The sequence below is a fragment of the Acomys russatus genome, chromosome 23 (genome assembly GCF_903995435.1).
Source record: "Acomys russatus chromosome 23, mAcoRus1.1, whole genome shotgun sequence".
In the NCBI taxonomy this organism is placed as follows: Eukaryota; Metazoa; Chordata; class Mammalia; order Rodentia; family Muridae; genus Acomys; species Acomys russatus.
In genome coordinates, this window is record NC_067159.1 from 9,370,682 (window position 1) to 9,389,968 (window position 19,287).

The 19,287-nt window shown below is 37.3% G+C and overlaps 1 protein-coding gene across 3 annotated transcripts in view; it reads right to left on the bottom strand.

Moving 5' to 3' along the window:
* Positions 1 to 575: 575 nt before the first annotated feature.
* Positions 576 to 19,287, bottom strand: part of Cept1 (choline/ethanolamine phosphotransferase 1) — a 39,452-nt gene continuing 20,740 nt past the window's right edge. For 2 of the 3 annotated variants that reach the window (XM_051165438.1, XM_051165440.1), the window contains exons 5-9: positions 15,610 to 15,694; positions 2,831 to 2,962; positions 2,298 to 2,456; positions 1,698 to 1,823; positions 576 to 915 (exon numbers count right to left, since the gene is read on the bottom strand). In XM_051165438.1, the coding sequence (XP_051021395.1) occupies positions 796 to 915; positions 1,698 to 1,823; positions 2,298 to 2,456; positions 2,831 to 2,962; positions 15,610 to 15,694 (622 nt within the window). In that variant the 3' untranslated portion in view covers positions 576 to 795. Of the gene's footprint in view, positions 916 to 1,697; positions 1,824 to 2,297; positions 2,457 to 2,830; positions 2,963 to 9,402; positions 9,488 to 15,609; positions 15,695 to 19,287 lie in introns of all 3 variants that reach the window. The other variant, XM_051165439.1, reaches the window with a different exon arrangement.

The window sequence follows — 19,287 nt, forward strand, 5'->3', positions numbered from 1 at the left end:
GTATAAAGTGGTCAAAGGCTCATCTTGACTACACAGCTGACCGCATTTCCTTAATTGTTAAAGAACAGAAAAAAAATGTTTAAACATTTAAAAACATTTGAAACTTTAGTTTACATTTTCTTCGAATAAAACTGAGAAAAAAAGGCTGGCTCTGAGATCATATATTTATTTAAAAAAATAAAATGGATTGACAAAGTTACCACATTATCTGCATGCTAGAGAGATTTCCCAAGCCCGTGAGAAACACCGTTTCTTGATCAATAATAAAATCACTTCCTCAACAATGTACAGACAGGAAACCTTTCCATCGAAGTTTAAGGTTTTCATCACTGTTCTCAACTCACAAGCTAGGAGGCTGTGTGTCACAAGCTGAGCTTCTTACAAGAGAATGTCTGAGAAGACAATAAACCAGGTGTTCCTAAAAGATGATGATTTGTTACATCACAAAGCAACCTTCTTTTGGCCTGCGAAGCTTTTACACTAGAATCACCACCACTGGGATGTGCTCCTCTGACAGTGTTGTTCTGAATTCAGGATAATCACAAACACATGGCATTTTCCCTGCATGCTTGCTGCAGCCAAACCCTGTTTGACATCATGTTCAGTTTGCAGGACAGGGCCTGAAATTCCCATTCTCAACAGGACAGTTAGGGAGTGTTACCAGTGACAAAGAATGAAAGTTATATGACATTGATTATTATAAATTATATTTGTTCTTATCCACCCCCGCTCTCCTTTGTATGTTCAGATTCCTTCCAGCAGGAAACATGAGCTGAGTAGAACCCAGACACATCATCAGTGATGATTCGAGTGAGCGGCAGAGGCTTTGATTCTGAAGACATGTATATGCAGGTGAGAAGCAATCTGATTGCAAACACTGACACAGTAACGGATCAAATCAAAGAAAGAGAAGACCTGAAAAGAGAAGAGATGTTTGGTTAGATTCTCAGCATGTGTGCAGACCACCCTAAGCTTCCAGAAAGAATAGAAGGTGTCTTCTGACTTTTTTTCTCCCCAATTCACCTTCATACAGCTGAGTAACTCAGTTGCCTCCTGGTGTCTCCTTTACAACTAAGGATTAACAAATTCTTCCTTAGAGAGAGATGGCAAATATGTCACATTATTTATTATTTATTTTATTTTATTTTGAGGCAGAGCTTCCTAGGCTAGCTAGCTTAGGCGAGCCTCAACGTCAGCATGGAGCTGATGAAGACCTTCACCTTCCTCTCCTCTGGTTTCCACTTCCCCAGTGCTGGGCTCACAGCCAGTGCCATCATGCCTGACTTTCCAGTGCTGGGGATCAAAAGTAAGGCTTCGTGCATGCAACTGAACACTCAGCAAAGTATTTAAAACTTTCCGATTTGCATTCTCTGTCACAACTGCTCAACTCTACCAGTATAAAATGAGAGTAGGCACAGGCAATTTATAAATGAGTGACTATGGCTAAGTACAGTCTGAACTTCTGTTAGATGCACAATCACAAATTTTTAAGTTTTTGAGTTCTAAAGTAGGTAGGACTAGTTAGAATAACACACATATAGGCTAACACTGACATCATAAAGAATTCCCAACACATACAAATGTGGGTTTCTGGCATTTTAGTCATTACTACCATTCTATGATTTCTTAGGACTGCTCAACTCAGACAAGAAAGCAAGTAACTTGCAAATTACAAAATATGATAGCATAATACTTACCAGGGCAATCCAAAGCACAATATATTCATCAATGAAGCTGTTGAAATATTGGTCTAGAAACAAAAGTGCTGGACCTATGAATGCTGTGTCATGCAAATGCATTTCACTTTTCGTCATGTGTGCAACCTGAGAGTAGAACAAAATCAATGAAATAGGCACTTTCATTTTATAGCTCTCAGCAGCAGAGTAAATCAGTATTATGTTCTAATACAAAGCTTCAAGAATGACTCAGCAACAGTTGTTGATTTTATAAAACTAAAACCCAACACAGTTAGAACTGTATGAGAAAAGGGAATCATGCCAACTGTATTGGTGAAAACACTTTTGTACAAGAGAGTTCAATGTGTGTCCAGGAGGAGATCAAAGAATGTACACACACTGACTAACCAAATTAAAGCGTGGACAGGATGTGAAAACATAGAGCTTCAAAGGACTTCAGGAAAGCTCAAAATGGAGCATCTGGAGAGTAAAAAATAGTTCTTGTATTGATACGAAGAGATTTTTTATTGCAAACTCCTGGACTACTTAGGAGGAGCCACAGAATGAAATCCAGGTCTACAAAACCAAAGTAGGATGAAAATATAAATCTGAGGTGCTTACCACAAGCTTATTAGTGATTTTAGCCGACACAAAACCAAACGTCAATATATAAAGACATGGATGCTTTTCGAAAAGCTGAACAGCTGACTTCTTGTAGATCATAACAGCCAACGTGATCACTGATCCAATGTGGAGAAAAGGAGAAAGGACACTTGTTCCCTGTGCAGAGCGGAGTGAGAACGTTCAATGCTGTCAGACACTACATGGATCTACCACGAAACACCCTAACTTCCTAGACCCTCACAATGGCCGCCAGCTAACAGCTGCAATGAAAAACAGCTTCCGTGAACTGGTAAGGCATACATAGGACTGCACTTGGCGCACATAGCATGTCATACTTTCTTTGTGTTGTGCCCATATACACAAAACATGTACATTTATCAGCATGTAAAAGTATACATAAATATGTATTTTAAAGGCTTAATAGAAATTCTAAGTTGCCAAATGATTATATAACTTTTAAATGAAAAGCAAAGTAGTGGCAAGAACACATGTTAGCTTGCAAATCTCTACACATCTTAAGGTGTACTCACTGCTATGGTTGATCCATTTTTGCCAACACCACCTGTGAAGATTACACGGAAGTAATTTGCACAGGAAAATATGGTCCCTGCCACAGTACAAAGTGCAGGAAAAATTTTCATTTGAATATTCAGCACTGGAATCTTTAATGGGTAGAGAGAAAGGACAGTTAAAATATATACACATTCAAATAAGAAAATAGTACAATCAAGTATTTATTTATAGTTTCAAATATTCTCCTTCCCTTATAGTTAATACGTATGTAACAGAAATTTCTTTCTCTTCTCATTATGAGCAATATAACAAATCTCAAATAAAGAGACTCGCTTTTGACATGAAAATCCAATGTTATTAATTTGCATCATAAGCTCAGTATACCTCTGTGAATGCATCTGAGGTCTGGCAACAGTGAATGAAGTTGTCTTGTGGCATTTGTTTGTTTGTTCGTATTAAATAAAAGGGTGCCTTTACATTCTTGGCATACTTTCTGAATTTCACCTCTATAAATGTAGTACCTCCCAGTTGTTAGACAGTATAGAGTGTAAGTAACAGAAGCATTTGTAAATTAGCGCAGTACAGAAGGACAAAAGAGAAAAGTTCTATGTGGAAGAATTCCAACTCTGAACTGCTAGGATACTATCAAGCCAGTAAAAGCTGAGGGCAACTGAAGTGGTATTTACCACAAAACAAAAAGAGTTAAGTACATCCAAACCCGGGCAGCTCTACAAGTGGACCACCAACTGTAATGTATAAAGTTTACTTTTCAGTGAAAAAAAAGTATTGCTATATGACTGTACATTAAAAATATGATTTACCTAAAGTAAGGTGAGGGGTTCAGCTGAGTGAATTTATAATATGTACTTAATCTTGCAAGCATAATACCTATTATTTAATATGGAAGGCATACTAAATGTTTGAGGTCACCAAAGGTGTCGCCTATTTTACGTCCATTAGTTTGCTTTTCTGGTTTCAAAATTTGTCCAAATGTAGTGATTATAGTCAGATTGCAAAAGACTACAAGGCTGTGATAGATAATGAGGTCTTACAATGAAAACACTTAAAAAGGGCTATTTAGACTATTCAGACTGTTATTTGCCTATGTTTTAAAATCAAATAGGATATAAGGTTTCTTTTCGTAACATAAAACTCCAGTAAAATTGGCAAAACAGATCTAAAATGTCTAGATGTTCCATACCTTCAAAATTCTCGAGAACTTACTTTGTTTACACAACTCTCACATCTTGCAAAACTGCAGCTCTAAAAAGAAAGTGGAACCTACTATTTGAACCTCAAGTCACACTAAGCAGGTTTAATCTTCCAAATGAAATAGCTCCACTTAAAGACCAGAAATGTGTACATCACCCAAACTGTCCTCCTCCTCGCCTAATGTCCTGCCTCACAGGCTACGTTCAAGCTTTTCAGGAGAGGAGATCATTCTATGTAGCTTTGAATTGCTGTAGACCCTGCTTTGCTCTATCTAATTCAGAAATCCTCCTCACTCCTGGTCTCACTGACGCCCTGTTCCTCAGTGCCCTGCTCCTTTCCCATATCCCAGTCCTCTGCCATCCCCCATTCCCGCTCCTGAGACAACGGGCGTTTCTGGCAAAGGGAGAGACATGCCACTTGTCTACTCCACTACAGGGGCATCCACATTAGAACCAGGGAGTCAGCACTCCGAATGAGACAAATATGACACAGTCACTCATGCCACAGCTATCCTGACCAAGAATCATAACTTGTACTTACAACTTGGCGAAACTGTATTAGAATTATGAAATTTTGCCCTTTGGAAGAAAGAATGAACAGAAAAACTAGAAAATCCAGGCAAATTAATACAAAGCTGGGATCAAGTACGCCAGCAATTTAAGATGTGGAGCAAAGTATCCATGTTAGCTATACCCATCAAAATACAAGTATAGAGTTTAATTTGAATTGATTTTTAAAATTATGAATATTAATTGGTGGAGGCAGGGGTCATGTGGAAATTGGAGGGCAACTCTGTGGAGGCTGTTCTCATTCTATCATGTGGATCCCAGTGTTTGAACTAGGTCACCTGGTTTCAGTGGCAAGGGTCCCCACTGTCCGAGCCTGAATTAGTCTCTTTGGGGCCCTGGTGACCAAAGGTGATTACCATGTAGATCTGAATGATGATTCAGACCTGTCCCTTCCCTGTGTGTGCTAAATTCCTGTTTTGTGAGAATATATAGAATGATCTCCCTTGCACCTTATAATGGAAAAGGCAGCGCACACAGGAAATGTGAGGCAAAGTACACGGAAGACTCATGTGTTACATGTATTACAACTGATCGGAAAAAGGTTAGAGTGGAAAAAAAAACTAAACTCTCAGCACTTCTACCAAACATAATATATATATGTTTTGATTAGATTTTGAAGATACACAGTATTTTAATAGGTTTTGTGGAAATAAAATTACAATTTTAAGAGTAGAGGAGCGTGGAAAAACTTGTTTATAACTCAGTGAAGATTTGTTTTATTTACTTTAATATGTTCATATGTGTATTTGTACATGTGAATTCAGTGCCTGTGGAGGCCAGAAGAGAGTGAGAGTGTCGGATCCCCTGAAGCTGAAATTATAGGAGGGTATCAGCCTCCTGCTGTGGGTGGGTCCTTTACAAGACCAGCACACGTTCTTAACTACCAAGCCATTTCTCCAGCCTTATGCAAATTATTTTAAGTAAATTTTATGAAAATCCTAACAATGTTAATATAATTACCACATCCAATAAGGCTTTAAGGAAAATCACTATGTAGAAATTATTTAAGTGTAAAGGCACCTTCTTTTAAGTCTTTCATTTCAGGGGCTGGTGCTGCAGCTCAGAGGCATGGTGTTTGTCTAGCAAACCTGCAGTACTTAATCCCCAGCACCAGAAAGAAGCCTTTTAGTTCAAGAAAGACAAATACATTATACTACATGTAATATTCCTTCCTTCAACAATCCCAAACAATTTGGCTATAGTAGCATTTACTTAGTTGCTTTAGATGAATTTTAAAGGATTAAAAATATTTAATCAAGCCAGGGTTGGTGGTGCGTGCCTTTAATCCCAGCACTCGGGAGGTAGAGGCAGGTGGATTGCTGTGAGTTTCAGGCCACCCTGGTCTACAAAGCAAGTCCAGGATAGCCAAGGCTATCCTGTCTTGAAAAACAAAAAACAAAACAAAAAACCGAGAAATATTTAATCAATGACTGCACTTAAAAGAATCAAAAGTAGGCATGCCTTTAATCCTAGCACCGGACAGGTAGCAGCAGAAGGATCTCTGTGAGTTCAAGGCCAAACTGGTCTACAGAATGGGTCCAAGACAGCTACGACTACACAGAGTGGCCCTGTATTGAAAAGCCAACCAACTAACCAACTAAGTAACCATGAGTAAATTAATTTTTGGGGGATTAATTTATTTGCATATTCAGATTCATATCCCTACTCCCTTCTAAAATAGTTAGTTCCAAAGGAAATATGTTTTACGAAGAACCAATAAACAAAAACTTAAACTTATTTCCTGAAATGTATTAACTTTTGTGAATGAAAGTATTCCTTTTCCAACAAAACAAAACCCCAGCAAACAGCAATAACATCAACAATATCCATTAATAAAAACTCAACTCTTTGGGAGAAAAATGTGGCAAAGAATGGGTAATCCAAATACGAGCAGCCGCCAATCACTGACCTTTGAAAAACAGATGCTCTGCAACCAAACTGCTGAAGACATTTGCAATGTTTTTGTTTTCTTTTACCATAAATAGAATTTCTAAATTTATGGTAAAAGTCTTATAATTTAACAAGGACTTGGAAAATAAAGCCTCTTTTATGGCCTGTGGTTTTTTTTTTTTGTTTTGTTTTTTAATGTAAATTCCATATGTGAGCCCTAAATAAACATCTTTTCTCCATTTTGGCACAAATGATGGGACTACAGACACTACTTGCAGTCATGGTTTCCCCCCAACAATAAACCTCTGAGCCATGTAAAAAGAAAAATGAGTCTGGACACTACTGATCCTAAAATGGAAATGCTACAAAATTCAAAACTTGATTTTCAAATTCAGATTTTAGAGTATTCTGATTTCAGAATAAGTGCTGATATGTTCTGAAATCCAAAATGACCCAGAATTTGAAACACTTGTGATCCTAAGCTTTCAGGATATGGGATAGTAACCTGCATAGCAGTTTGAGATCAAACAACACAAATAATTTTAGTAGTTCTTCAATTATTAGAAGTTAGAAGTTATGTTCTCCCTTATAGTTTAATGATGCAAGCATCACAATATAGAGAAAATAACAAGTCAGGGACTAGGGATCTCTTTTTCTGATACAATCTAATCATATTAGTCCTGAATTTGGACTGCTTGGTCTAGGAATCAAATTTTAAAATATACCAAGTCAGTTTGACAACTTTAGAAAATGTCTTTACAAAGCCAGGCATGGTGGTGAACTGACCTGACCTCGGGTCTTGGGACACTGAGGCAATGGCATCATGAGCCCAAGGTACACAAATTTAAGACTTTAAAATACACATTCAAGCAGATAATAAGAAAAAAGGCGCCCTCCAGCTTAAGAAAAAACACAATTATTTTAATTACAAGTAAAGATATGTAGGATAAACATTGGCTTTTGTTGCTGTTCCTTTGAATCTGGTCTCAGCAGCCCAGGCTAGTACAGTTTACTGTGTAGCCGAGGACTTTTAACTTCACTGTGTAGCTGAGGACTTTTAACTTCTGATCCTGCGGCACTGTATCTACCTCCCAAGTGTTCAGATTATTTGACCTTTTAAAAAGCTAGTTACATAGCTTACTTGCACACACTATACTGAGAAAGGTAAGAAGTATGTCTGAACCAATTTAGTGCCAGACACTCACTAAGAAATAACATATCGGTATAACATGAATACAGATATTTGAAATATACGGAAATATAATATAGTTCCATATTTAAGGATTAGTTCTATAAGCCAGGTGTTAAACTTCTTTTCAAAACATCGAACAGAATTCTCATTTTGTGGATATTAAAATACTTAAGAAAAAAGGTATTTTATATATGTTTAAGATATTCAAAACAGTATTCTGGAGAGAAATTCTGATGTAAAACACAAAGTCTATAAAACTAACTATAGTCACAAGTGAAGGCTTTATGATGTAGTTTTAGGAAAATAAATCTACTTTTTCTTCTTGTTAAGGCTAAACTTTTTTTTTTTTTAAAAAGCCTGAACAAAAGCAGCTCATCTATGAAAAGACCAAGGTAATAAAATTCTTTCTATACTTCAGTCACAGAAACCAAGAGGCGTCTACAATAACATCTATGCACACAACTGCCATTGTGCACTGAAGAATGGTTTAAGAATTTTCCTGGTTGACTGAAATTTGTTTTTATTCCTTTATCTCCTTTCTTTGTAAGCACATCCCTGAACAAAAGGCAATTAACACTCAGGGAAGTACCTAATTTACCATTATGAAGTGAATTAAATAAGGGGAAAGTCTTACTCCATTTTTCTTGTATTTTGAAATATTCTGACTTTTAAGAGCTATATTCATTACAGGCTACTAAATGTTTTTTAGTACAATCACATACAATAATTACTAAGGGGAGAGTGGTGACCAGCAGCTAACTGATAAGTCGGGAGTACAAACTACCCTGCTGAATCATGAACAATACTTGAACACACTGTGAGGTGGAGACTAGGTGGGAGACTAAGGCAGAAGGATAATTTCTATAAGGACAGCCACACCCATTTTCCCAAGAGAAAAGGGCAAAACAAAACAAAGCCCAAACTGGAACAGGAAGCAATCACGTAAAGAGCATCAGCTTTCACTGACAGGCACTGCCCTAAGTGTTGGCACATGTTAACTCATTCGAGAGATGGGTCTTATCATTATCCCCATTTTGCAGAGGAGGAAACTAAACTGGACAGTTACCTAATAGACAGAAGTTTGAATGAGGGGCAACGGAGCCTTTCACACAGACAACTAGGTTCTAGACCTTGTGTCTCTGGCCCACATATTTTCTCTCAGAGGCTCACAGGAGGTTAAAAAAAAGGTGGTAGTGGGGGGCGGCGATTATAGAGTAATATATTTCAGTGCAGAAAGAAAGACCTGGTGTTTAAAATAATCCCACAGCACTCAGATAATTTGCCACTATATATTGTTTTTCTTTTTTCCTTTTCTGTGCTAGAGTTAATTTACAATGTTAAATCTTAAATTTGTTATTCAGCACTAAGCTCATGATAGAAGACCTACTAAAGTAATGTAGTAAAGAAAAAAGAAAAAAAGTCATTTAATTGTGTTGCCACTTAACTTACTTGTCGCATTACCTGTTGTGTCCTTGAATGTAAAACAGGATGACAACAAAGACTCAGATTCTCAATGTCCTTCAAAACACACTCAGTGCACACAGAATTTCAAAGAATACAATTCTCATGCTCTAAAGAGAAACTTCCTACTGTTTGCTGTAACTTTCATTCTCAAAAAAAGTAAAATAACTTTAAAATATTACCCTTTAACTGGATTGTCCTATATTAGAAACACAAGCAGAAGAGAGCATGCATTATATAGAATACAGGATGTCAGCAAAATTACCATAGATTGCCAAAATGGTGGTCCTCCAATCACCGCCAGCAAATGCATGATTATTATGAAGATTTGCACTTCGGTCACATCAATTCTGATTAGGCACAAAAAGCCAAAAAAGCCGAATTAATCAAAACACAATTCCAAGTTAATTAATTGCAAGCAAAGCAGCATTCCTCTATCATGCACAACAGAAGATAAATTTCAAATATGGAGCAAAGGGGAAAAGGACGTATCAGAAATTTGTTATGAACAAAATCACATAAAATCCAGAGCCTTTTAAATTTAATTTGGTAAAAATCAGAGCAATAAAAACTCCCCTCTCCAAAGCAAATTTTCAATAACCTTTCCCACCAAAAAGAAAAAAGTTCCTGTATGTATTAAAACTGGAGTATCAAGCAGAGAATTACATTGTATAGCTACATAGTATGAAAGCCTCAAATATGCTCTTTGCAGTAGCAACAGAAATGGTGAACTTTAACTGGAAGAAAATAAATGTATTGCCCCCTGGATATATTAATTTAATGGCCACCGTGCTATAGGCGTGGGGGGGGAAATCAAATCTTAGTCAGAGTCTTTTCTCACTAGGTTAGCTACCCTCACATTCCGGAAAGAAAATTGAAAGCAGCTGAGTACTGAAGTTATTGAGTATTGAGATTATTGAAAATGACCTCATGGTCAAGAAGAGACAAGCAGTGCAAAAGGGGGTAGGGGCAACAGAAATGAGAAGACTGAATGTCTAAGAAGGAAAAAAAAAAAAAAAAAAAAAAAAACATGGGCAGAAAGATGGAGGAGAAGTGCCTATGTGGGTGTTCCTTTCCTTCCACAGACCAGCACTTCACATGAGCTTGAGCGTGACATTCTTAGAACATGGGATCCAAACACTTTAAGGGAAAGAATTTATTCTACAGGCACATTGATTTTTTGTTTGCTTGTTTGTTTTTAATGGTTATTTGTTACAGAAGTAGTTATGATAGAAAAACTTTAAATCCCTTAATGAAGGAGTGGTTACATAAAATCCACATAATGGAACAACTTGTAGCTTTTCTGAGGTGGCATGGCAGCGCCCTGAATACTGAAATTGGAAATTATCAAATATTAAGTGAAAAATAAGTTCCAGAATATGTACATTCTACATTTTTGTGGAAAAAAAATAAGGCAAATAATAGTTACCTTTTGTTTTTATCAGTAATTGCACAATACGTTTCTGGAAGCACATTAGAAACTATGGATGTTTACCTATTTGGGAGGATGGTGTAGGGACTGCTAGGCAGCCAGGGAGTAAGGACAAGGGGGTTTCCCATGCTATAGTTTTTTATTGTGTTACTTTTGTAACAAGGTGGAAACTTTATTAACTGTAAAAAATAATAAAAAAAAAATCTAAGAAAAGCTAAGATTCAACAGCAAGAAGGTATGGTCTGTACAAAGTGGAGCTCCCTTACTATAACTGATACTTAAAGCAGAAAATCCACATGGACCCACAAGTAATCCTTTCCAAATAAAAACTACTGATCTTTATTTGCTGGATAAGTGCTTTTTAAATAAATGCATATCTAGTTGCAAATATAAATTATTTTATATACACATTTATTGGAAAAAATTGGACTGAAGTAAGCTAAAAAGACTCAGTAGAGCTGACCTGGTGAGTGGCGATGCCAAAAAGGGGAATTACAGTCAGTAGCAGACTCAGGAGAGTAAGCACGTAGGTGTGTCAAAGATGACCGGTTCTGTCTCGGGTGGAGGGTAGACATCTTACAACATTTTGCTGACACATGAAGTAGCCGCCTTTTGGAAGGGGAAGGGCCAGAAGTATAGAGTTACAAACTTCAAATGGAGCAACCTCACACAATTAATCTTTGTACTGTGGATGAGTTTAAGAGCAAAAAGGAAGCATGAAAGATCTTTATAGTCTCAAAATAAAGTTTCTAAGACAAAATTTGGAAGATTTCCTAAACTATTCAGATACTGTCACTGTATGTGGGAGAGAGGGCGAAGGAAAACTTACCAGTTGGTAGGTGATTAGGTGGATTTTTTTTCCTATTTGCTTACTGGGCTTAGAACTAATGCCTGAGCTGTCTATCACTGCCCCTGGAAGACTTAGACATGATGCATTGTGGAGTTTAAACTTTCCTAGGCTTTGGGTGGGGGGACTGTGAGGGTGGCAGTCCAAGGTCAAAAGCAGGCTCAACACACACACTAAAGTCCCATGGATCAATTGTTTCTTTAACATTTTTGCAATTATTTTATGTGTATGGGTGTTTTGCTTGTATATGTTCATGCACTGTGTGTGTGTGTGTGTGTGTGTGTGTGTGTGTGTGTGCGTCCAGTGTTTGCAGAGGATAGAAGATGGTGTCAGATCCCCTGAAACTGCAGTTACAGACAGTTGTGAGCCTTAATGTGGGTGCTGGCAATTGTACCTGGGAACAGCAGCCAGCGCTCTGAACTAAGCCAGCTCTCCAGTCCCAGCAAACTGTCTCTATCAGCACTATTCTAAGGGTACAGCAGGGAGAACAAAGTAGGCAGGGTGACACTGGCCTGGTATTCTAGTACTCTGTAGGCTTAAGCTTGAGAATGCAAGTTCAAGGCCAGCCAGCTTGGGCTACACAGCAAGACCCTGACATAAAGAGAACAAAATGTCCTTAAGTGAGTCTGAGCCACTTTAACCTCTAAATAAGAGAACAGTGAATTCCTTCGCTGACATGAAAATCTCGGAAGCTGTCAAAGACTACAGGTTGGCAGCTTATAAAACTCACCATTGGGACAGTTATTACATCAGAGGAAGAAAATGGCCTTTACAAGTTGTAAAAAAAAGTGTAATGACCCAAGCTATGTAAGTTTGCTAACTGAGGGAATTGCCTGACCACTCTCACTACCGTGCTGGGGATAAATCCAGGGCCTAACACAGTGGGGTCAAGCGCTCCAGCACTAAGTTACAGCCCAGCTACTGACTATTTTCTGAGTCTTATTTTTATTCTCGTCTTCCAGAGAGATGCACAAATGCATTTGGTTTAAGTTTTGATTCAAATTGAAAGGGAGATACAAAGGGATCCACTGAGAGCACATAATGATGCTCATCGTCTTTTCCAAGAACTTATCATGGCTTCGCCCTCCAAAATGGGAAAATAGTCTAACCCACCCCTCTTCTACATGCATTGTAAGTACCCTGAAGCTAACACACGCAGCTAATTTGTAAGCATGGCTATTCCTGTTACGTCATAAATAGTAAATGTAACTGGTGTGTAACTTGGGTTTACTATTGACATGGTTGACACAGAATATATACGAGGGACAAAACCACAATAGAAAAATAAAACAAAACAAAAAGTACCTTAGTTTGTGCAATCTGATTGAGCTTATGTTACAAACAAGCTTTTCTGTTAAAAAGCATCAATCTGAAGGACTAGGAACCACGTTCAGTGATTAGGGTATTACTAGCTACGGCTTTATTTGTAAGTGGGTGTGAGTGTCAAGTATTATGGATGGCGTGCAGTGTTAGGGACTGAAGTGAAGATCAGGGAAGCATTTCACCTTCTCTCCTCCACCAGGGCAAACGGCACGTGACACGCGCTGATGAGTAGTAAACGGTGCTAACCACAGAGCTCATCGATAACTGCACGTGCTTTTAATTCAAACACTATATACAGAAGAAACAGACAAGTCAGCTTAGTTTTTAAGTCAGCTGAATTATTACAAACAGGATTATCTGCAACATGAGTATGGCTCCTCACATTTTCTGAGAAGATTAAAAAGAGAAAGGCCATTGAAACCTTGAAGTGGAGACAAACACAGCCAGAGTCCCCTAAAGCAGAGGAACTGGCGGTAGGCCCAGTCTAAATGGCAGCCTTTGAAGCAGAATAACCAAGGGTCTTTTCAGCTCATTTAGCATTTTCAGTATGCAGTTAAAGAATTACTGTCTTATTTTTCTTCTTTATCAGTCAGTTATTGAAGAAGTCTGTATAGTACTGGAAGTTGTTAAGGCTTTAAAATATAAAGACGAAGAAGATTCACTATATGCCATGTATAGGTCGTCACTAATGAATTATGTGTTTTTAATACTTTCCATCTTTGCAGCTACCCTAGGAGGCGGGAGCAGCCTTACCATTTTATAAGTGAGGAAACTGAGAAGTGTTCAGTGGCTTTTCCAAAGTTACAGAGAGAATGAGTTGGACCTTCACAGGCAAGGGGAGTGCTGTCTTAGGCAATTCTGAAACTCTTTAATTTTTAATCCACCAATCAGTTGGGATAAACATTTGTTTTAAGTTTATATTTTTATTATCATTTTGAGAGTGATGTTTCCCTATTGTAATATGAATTTACCCGAAACTGCTACAAAATATAAAGGATTGTTTAAAGGCTAATGAATTCATTTAGAAACAAATTAATAACATTTTTCTAAAGTTTTTTTCCCTCCAACTTTGAAAAAAAATGAACAGACCTAATGATTTAATTCAGTTATTAAAAAGACTGATCACTGAATGGTCAAGTAAAACAAAGTAATAGCCACAAGGAACAAAGGAAAACCTCTAAAAGTTAGTACTTAATTAAAGTGAAACCGCATATCTGGAGAAATCAGAGCATATTTAAAATTTTTTAAATCATATTTGAATGTAATACTTTCCAAAAACATTTTAGCAAACAAAGGGCTCTATAAATTTAGGGAACTCTTTTTAGATCAATTTTTTTGGAGGGAGTGCTGAGGAGCAAAATTATGGCTTTGGGTATGCTATGTGAACACTCAACCCTTAGTTACATCATAAATAAAAATGTCTGTTATTTTTATTTTCATAAACAAACAACATGGAAGTAAATACCACTGCCTATAATCTGTTAGTTTCATTGATAATACAGGTAAAGATGTGGTTGGCCCTAAGCAGCAATAACAAACAATGAGCTATTAAAATAATATATCTAGACAATTACAGTGAGCACAAGCCACAGGCCTTTGGAGAGAGAAGGCTGAAGAGGGGCAGAGTGAAGCCTATAAATAATTATACAAACTTTATAAATTCAACTGAAAATGGCATTTGTTTTGCTCCTGGAACCTAGTAGTGTTTTTCTCAGTATTCTGCACATCTCAAGGTTATTTTGTCTCCAACACTATCCTTACCATCACTGAGTAACTGGGTTTAGAGTGCCATGATGTGCCTTTCAGAAAGTACTCTGCTAACAAAGTGGCAGGAAAGTAATGTAGCCTTGCATAGTCAGAATAATCTCTCAAGTTTTCATATGGACAAATGTTCCCCAATATTTCTTGAATGACAAAATAAGATGACTGTAAGCTCTACTCCCACTTGTAAATAAACTTTCCTGTTGTAGTTTAAAGGATTCTGGATTACCCAACTAGGGAAACGTATATTAAAAGTCACAAGGTCAAAATTACAATTCTAACACGATAGGTTTGAAAAATCCCATATACTAACAGTTAGCACTTCATTAGGGAAATATGTATCCACTGGGGGAGGGAAGGGAAGGCAGTCAGAGGATGGCTACAGGAACTCGAGAGGTGAGGGTAGTTTCCAAATCACAAGTAAGAGAGGAAAATGTTAGAAGAAAGAGAAGAGACTACTTGAGACTAGCTTCTAGCTTCAGTTTGTGGAGTTATTTTTGTTTTGTTTTGCTTACACTAAGATTGTTATTAATCCAAGCAGAACTAGAAGTTAAAGGACATGGTAAAGAAGTTAAGAAAGTAAGCAGAATGTTTCCTAGATGAATATGGAGTTCACTCAATTATGTGAAAAACAAAACTCTGCTTGCTTTGTTTCCAAACAGCAATATATGTATATATAAACAATAGATCAATACATATATGTTTCTTCCATATATATGGAAGAAAAAGATAAATATGATAAAAGATAAAATGGTGGAAAGGTATTTGTTTTAAAAAAATCACACAGATTTCAAACAATGTTAAGTGCTACAGGTAAATGTGAGACAAAATTGTCATCCACATCAAACCAGAGAGACGACTTTTTAAAAAGTTTTGCTTTTATATATACATACATACATATGCATGTATATATGTATATACAATATGGTAGATTTTTATTGCCCTATTATATTTTAAAATCACTTATTTTCTAATAACATTTATTTGTAAAATACCACCAGAAACACTTGAGTTTTCATTTCTTCAATTATTCTGTGCATGACAAAGGTGCTGTCTTTATTGAATTCACGCCATTGTTCATTAGACTGCATGAATATTCTAGCAGTTACCGTGAAGTTCCAGAACCAAGGCCCCACGGTTCCTGAGAGAAGCTGGCATAATATAATTATGATCTGGGACTCTGTAACATCGAATCTATGCATAAGGAAACAAACATTTCAAAATAACTTTACTCAGATATTTTTCTAATGAGCCTATTAAAACAGGTAGCAAAAAGTAGGCTTCAAAGGAGGCATTCCCTTTATATAGAGACACTCAAACCAAACGACGCGATTTATGCAATATTATATTATTCCTGTGCATATACAAATATTTCTTATTCAAATTACATTAGTAGTTTATGTAGCACACTAAAAATGACTTTTAAGTAGGCACTTAGAAATACTAGTACTAAAAATATAGTCAGTTACTGAAGAGCGGCAAATGTTACTTGCCACATAATTCCATTATATCACAAGTCCCTCCAGCAATGAAAGCCATGCAGACCTTTTTGTGGATAGTTACATTTTGGCTCCTAACTATTCTGCAAGTTTCATTTTTATTTCTAACTTGATATACATACCTAAAAAAGGCATTTGATTTGAATCTCATACATTGATAAGATATAAAGATTTAAATAACAGTTTATGATTAGCAAGTTACTCATATTTCCCCAGAATCATTTATTACCCCCAATTTTGGGGATCAGAACAAGGATGTTGCACATGTTAGAGAGCAGTTACCACAGAGTCCCTTTGCCTAGAATTTATTTCTTTATTTTGGACTTAGGGTCTATACAACTTAGAGCTGCTAGAACAGTTCTATGTAACCAAGACGGGCCTTGATCCACCTACCTCTGCTTACCCAGTGTTAAAATTCTATGCCCATGGCACTATGACAAACACTTTAAAAAAGAAAAAGAAAAAAGAAAAAGAGAAAAAAAAATCAGGGTCCCTAGCCCAGGTGGTCTCAAAATCTCTATTTACCCAAGGAAGACTGTAAACTTCTGTTCTTCCAACCCCCACCTTTATAGTGCTAAGATTATAACCGTGTCCTATCATCAGGCCTGTTTCTAAGTCTGAAGATGGAGCCCCCACCTTTACAGTGCTAAGATTATAGCCATATCTTATCAGGCCTGTTCATAAGGCTGAAGATGGAACCAGGGCAGGCCTTGCATGCCCAAATGAACTACATCCCACTCCACTGGCATCCAGTTTTAAAAACATGTCTTTTCCCTCTAAGATCAGATGATAATCTTTCTTCCTACTGACTACAATGAACATTTTTTAAAAAAATCACAGTCTTGTACTAATTTTCCTATCTCTTCAATCTCAAAAAAAAAAAAAAAATTAGGTAGGTACATGTAGAAATAAGAAGTGAGAAAGAATAATATAATGAAGATGGGTTTTCTCTTTTATCCTAGATGGAAGAAAAAAAAATCAAATAGGCAAGCTGGCTAAGGGACGTGCCTGGCAGGTACAGGCCGAGAGCTAGCAGTTCAAGGCCAGCTTTGGCTAGACAGCTTGAGGCTACTGTCTCAAAAACCAAGTCATATTTGCCATCTTGTTCTATTGCCTGATAATCTCTAACTCTAGAATCTTCCTTTTCTTCCCCTTCCTCCCCTTCCACATCAACATCAGCATTCTCAACTACAATAAATTAGCTACTTTAAAGTAATATTCAGTTCAGTTATGAAAAGCTCTGAAATATAAATAATCAAAGAGTTGTATAGAATAGCTTTTAAACAGAGAGTAAGATTCATCTAAGGGAGAACTATGAATGCTGATGACAGAAATATGTTCCTAATTTTACAGGGTGATCAAGGAGCTCTAAGTTTAGCCTCATTTTTACACTAATACAGATATTCGTCTTAGAAAAGCACTTGTAACACCAGGCTCGCAGTGAACGAGCTTTGTGTGGTGGTGTGTGCCTGTAATTCCCCCACTTGTAGGCTGAGGCAGAGCAGTGATTTTAAGAATAGCCTAAGTCTGTAGTGAGATGCTGTCATAAACAAATCATCACCCACACATCTCTAGCATTAGTAACTTGTAACATAATCTTAAGCATATACAGAGAGACTGTAACAGACATTCCACGTGCAGCTTCTGATTCTTCAACAGAAAATACACTGGATATTAACAGTAAGAGAGTAGATATAGCATTGGAGAGATGGGAGATGGCTCAGTGGTTATGAGCACTGGCTGTCCTCTTTGTTTGTTTGTTTGTTTGTTTTTTGAGACAGGCTGTCCTGGATTCACTTTGTAGACCAGAGTGGCCTCCAACTCAGAGATCTGCCTGCTTCTGCCTCCAGAGCGCTGGGATTAAAGGCATGCACCACCACGCTCAGCACACTGGCTGTTCTTGCAGAAGACCGAGTCTGGTTTCCAGTACCACAAGGCAGCTCACAACCCTCTATAACTCCAGTTCCAGAGAATCTAACACAATCTTCTGGTCTCTGTAGACTACACTGCATGAAAGTGGTGTACACACACACATACAGGCAGGCACTTACAGATACATATAATAATATTTTTTAAAAAGTCTTTTAAAAGATATATATATATATTTATTTTATTTCTTTAGTAGTGCTAGATATCGAACCTAGGGTCTTGCACAGAGGTGGCAAGTGTATTACCATTTAGCTACCTTACCAGTGTCAACATCAGTCTTTTATTATGTCTTCAATAAGTTATTTTTGAAATTGCTACCTGAATTAAGAAAATAAACTAAATTTGTCAGACTACATGTAGAATACACAGTTTAACCTTTTCATTTAACTATGGGGGAAAAGGTAAAAATTTGTTTAATAGAAATAAATCTTTTATGGTTAGCATTTGTAGTTAAAATAAATGAAAAACCCTAGCAGTACAGACTGAAAATGCAATAAAAGTACTGTAGGACCCACAATTCCTCCTAATTATGAGTATACTAGAAATAATGCCATAAAATTATATATTAGTCCAAGTCTCAGAGATCACCTAATATAAAACTCGCATCAGTTTTATGCGATGTAGCTCAGTAGAAGAGCACTTACCTAGCATGAGAAGGCTCTGAGTTCAATCCCCAGCACCCAAACAAGCAAGCAAGCAAACACACACAAACAAAAACCTCTGGTGTGCTCAAATCAAAACAGGCTGGTCTGTGTTGGTTAGCTTTTTGTCAACTTGACATGTTAGTGAGAAGAGGGAACCTCAATTGAGAAAACGTCTCCATCGGACACAGCAGTCTAGACAAGTCTTTGCAGCATTTCTTGATTGATGATTAGGATTGACGTATGAGGGCCCAGGCCGTAGGGAACAGCACTACCCTGGTGAGGTAGTCATGAATTGCGTAAGAAAACAGGCTTAACAAGCCAGGAAGAGCAAGTCAGTGAGCACAGGCCCCCACTTCCTGTGTGTCATAGCCTGTCTCCAGGCTCCTGCCTGGCCTCGCCTTCATGATGGACTAAGCTGTAAGATAAATAAGCCCTTTTTTCCACAATTGCTTTGTTACTGCCTTATCATGGCAACAGAAGAAAATGAAGACACAGCTTGATTTCAACTTAGAACCTCGCTTCTTAATTTGAATTTTTTTAATAGTTGGGATTTACAATACCCGTGTTTTTAAAATAAGATTTTTATTTATTTATTATTATGTATACAGTGTTGTGCCTGCATGTACAGTTGAAGGCCAGAAGAGGGGAGCAGATACATTACAAATGGTTGTGAGCCACCATGTGGTTGCTGGGAACTGAACTCAGGACCTCTGAA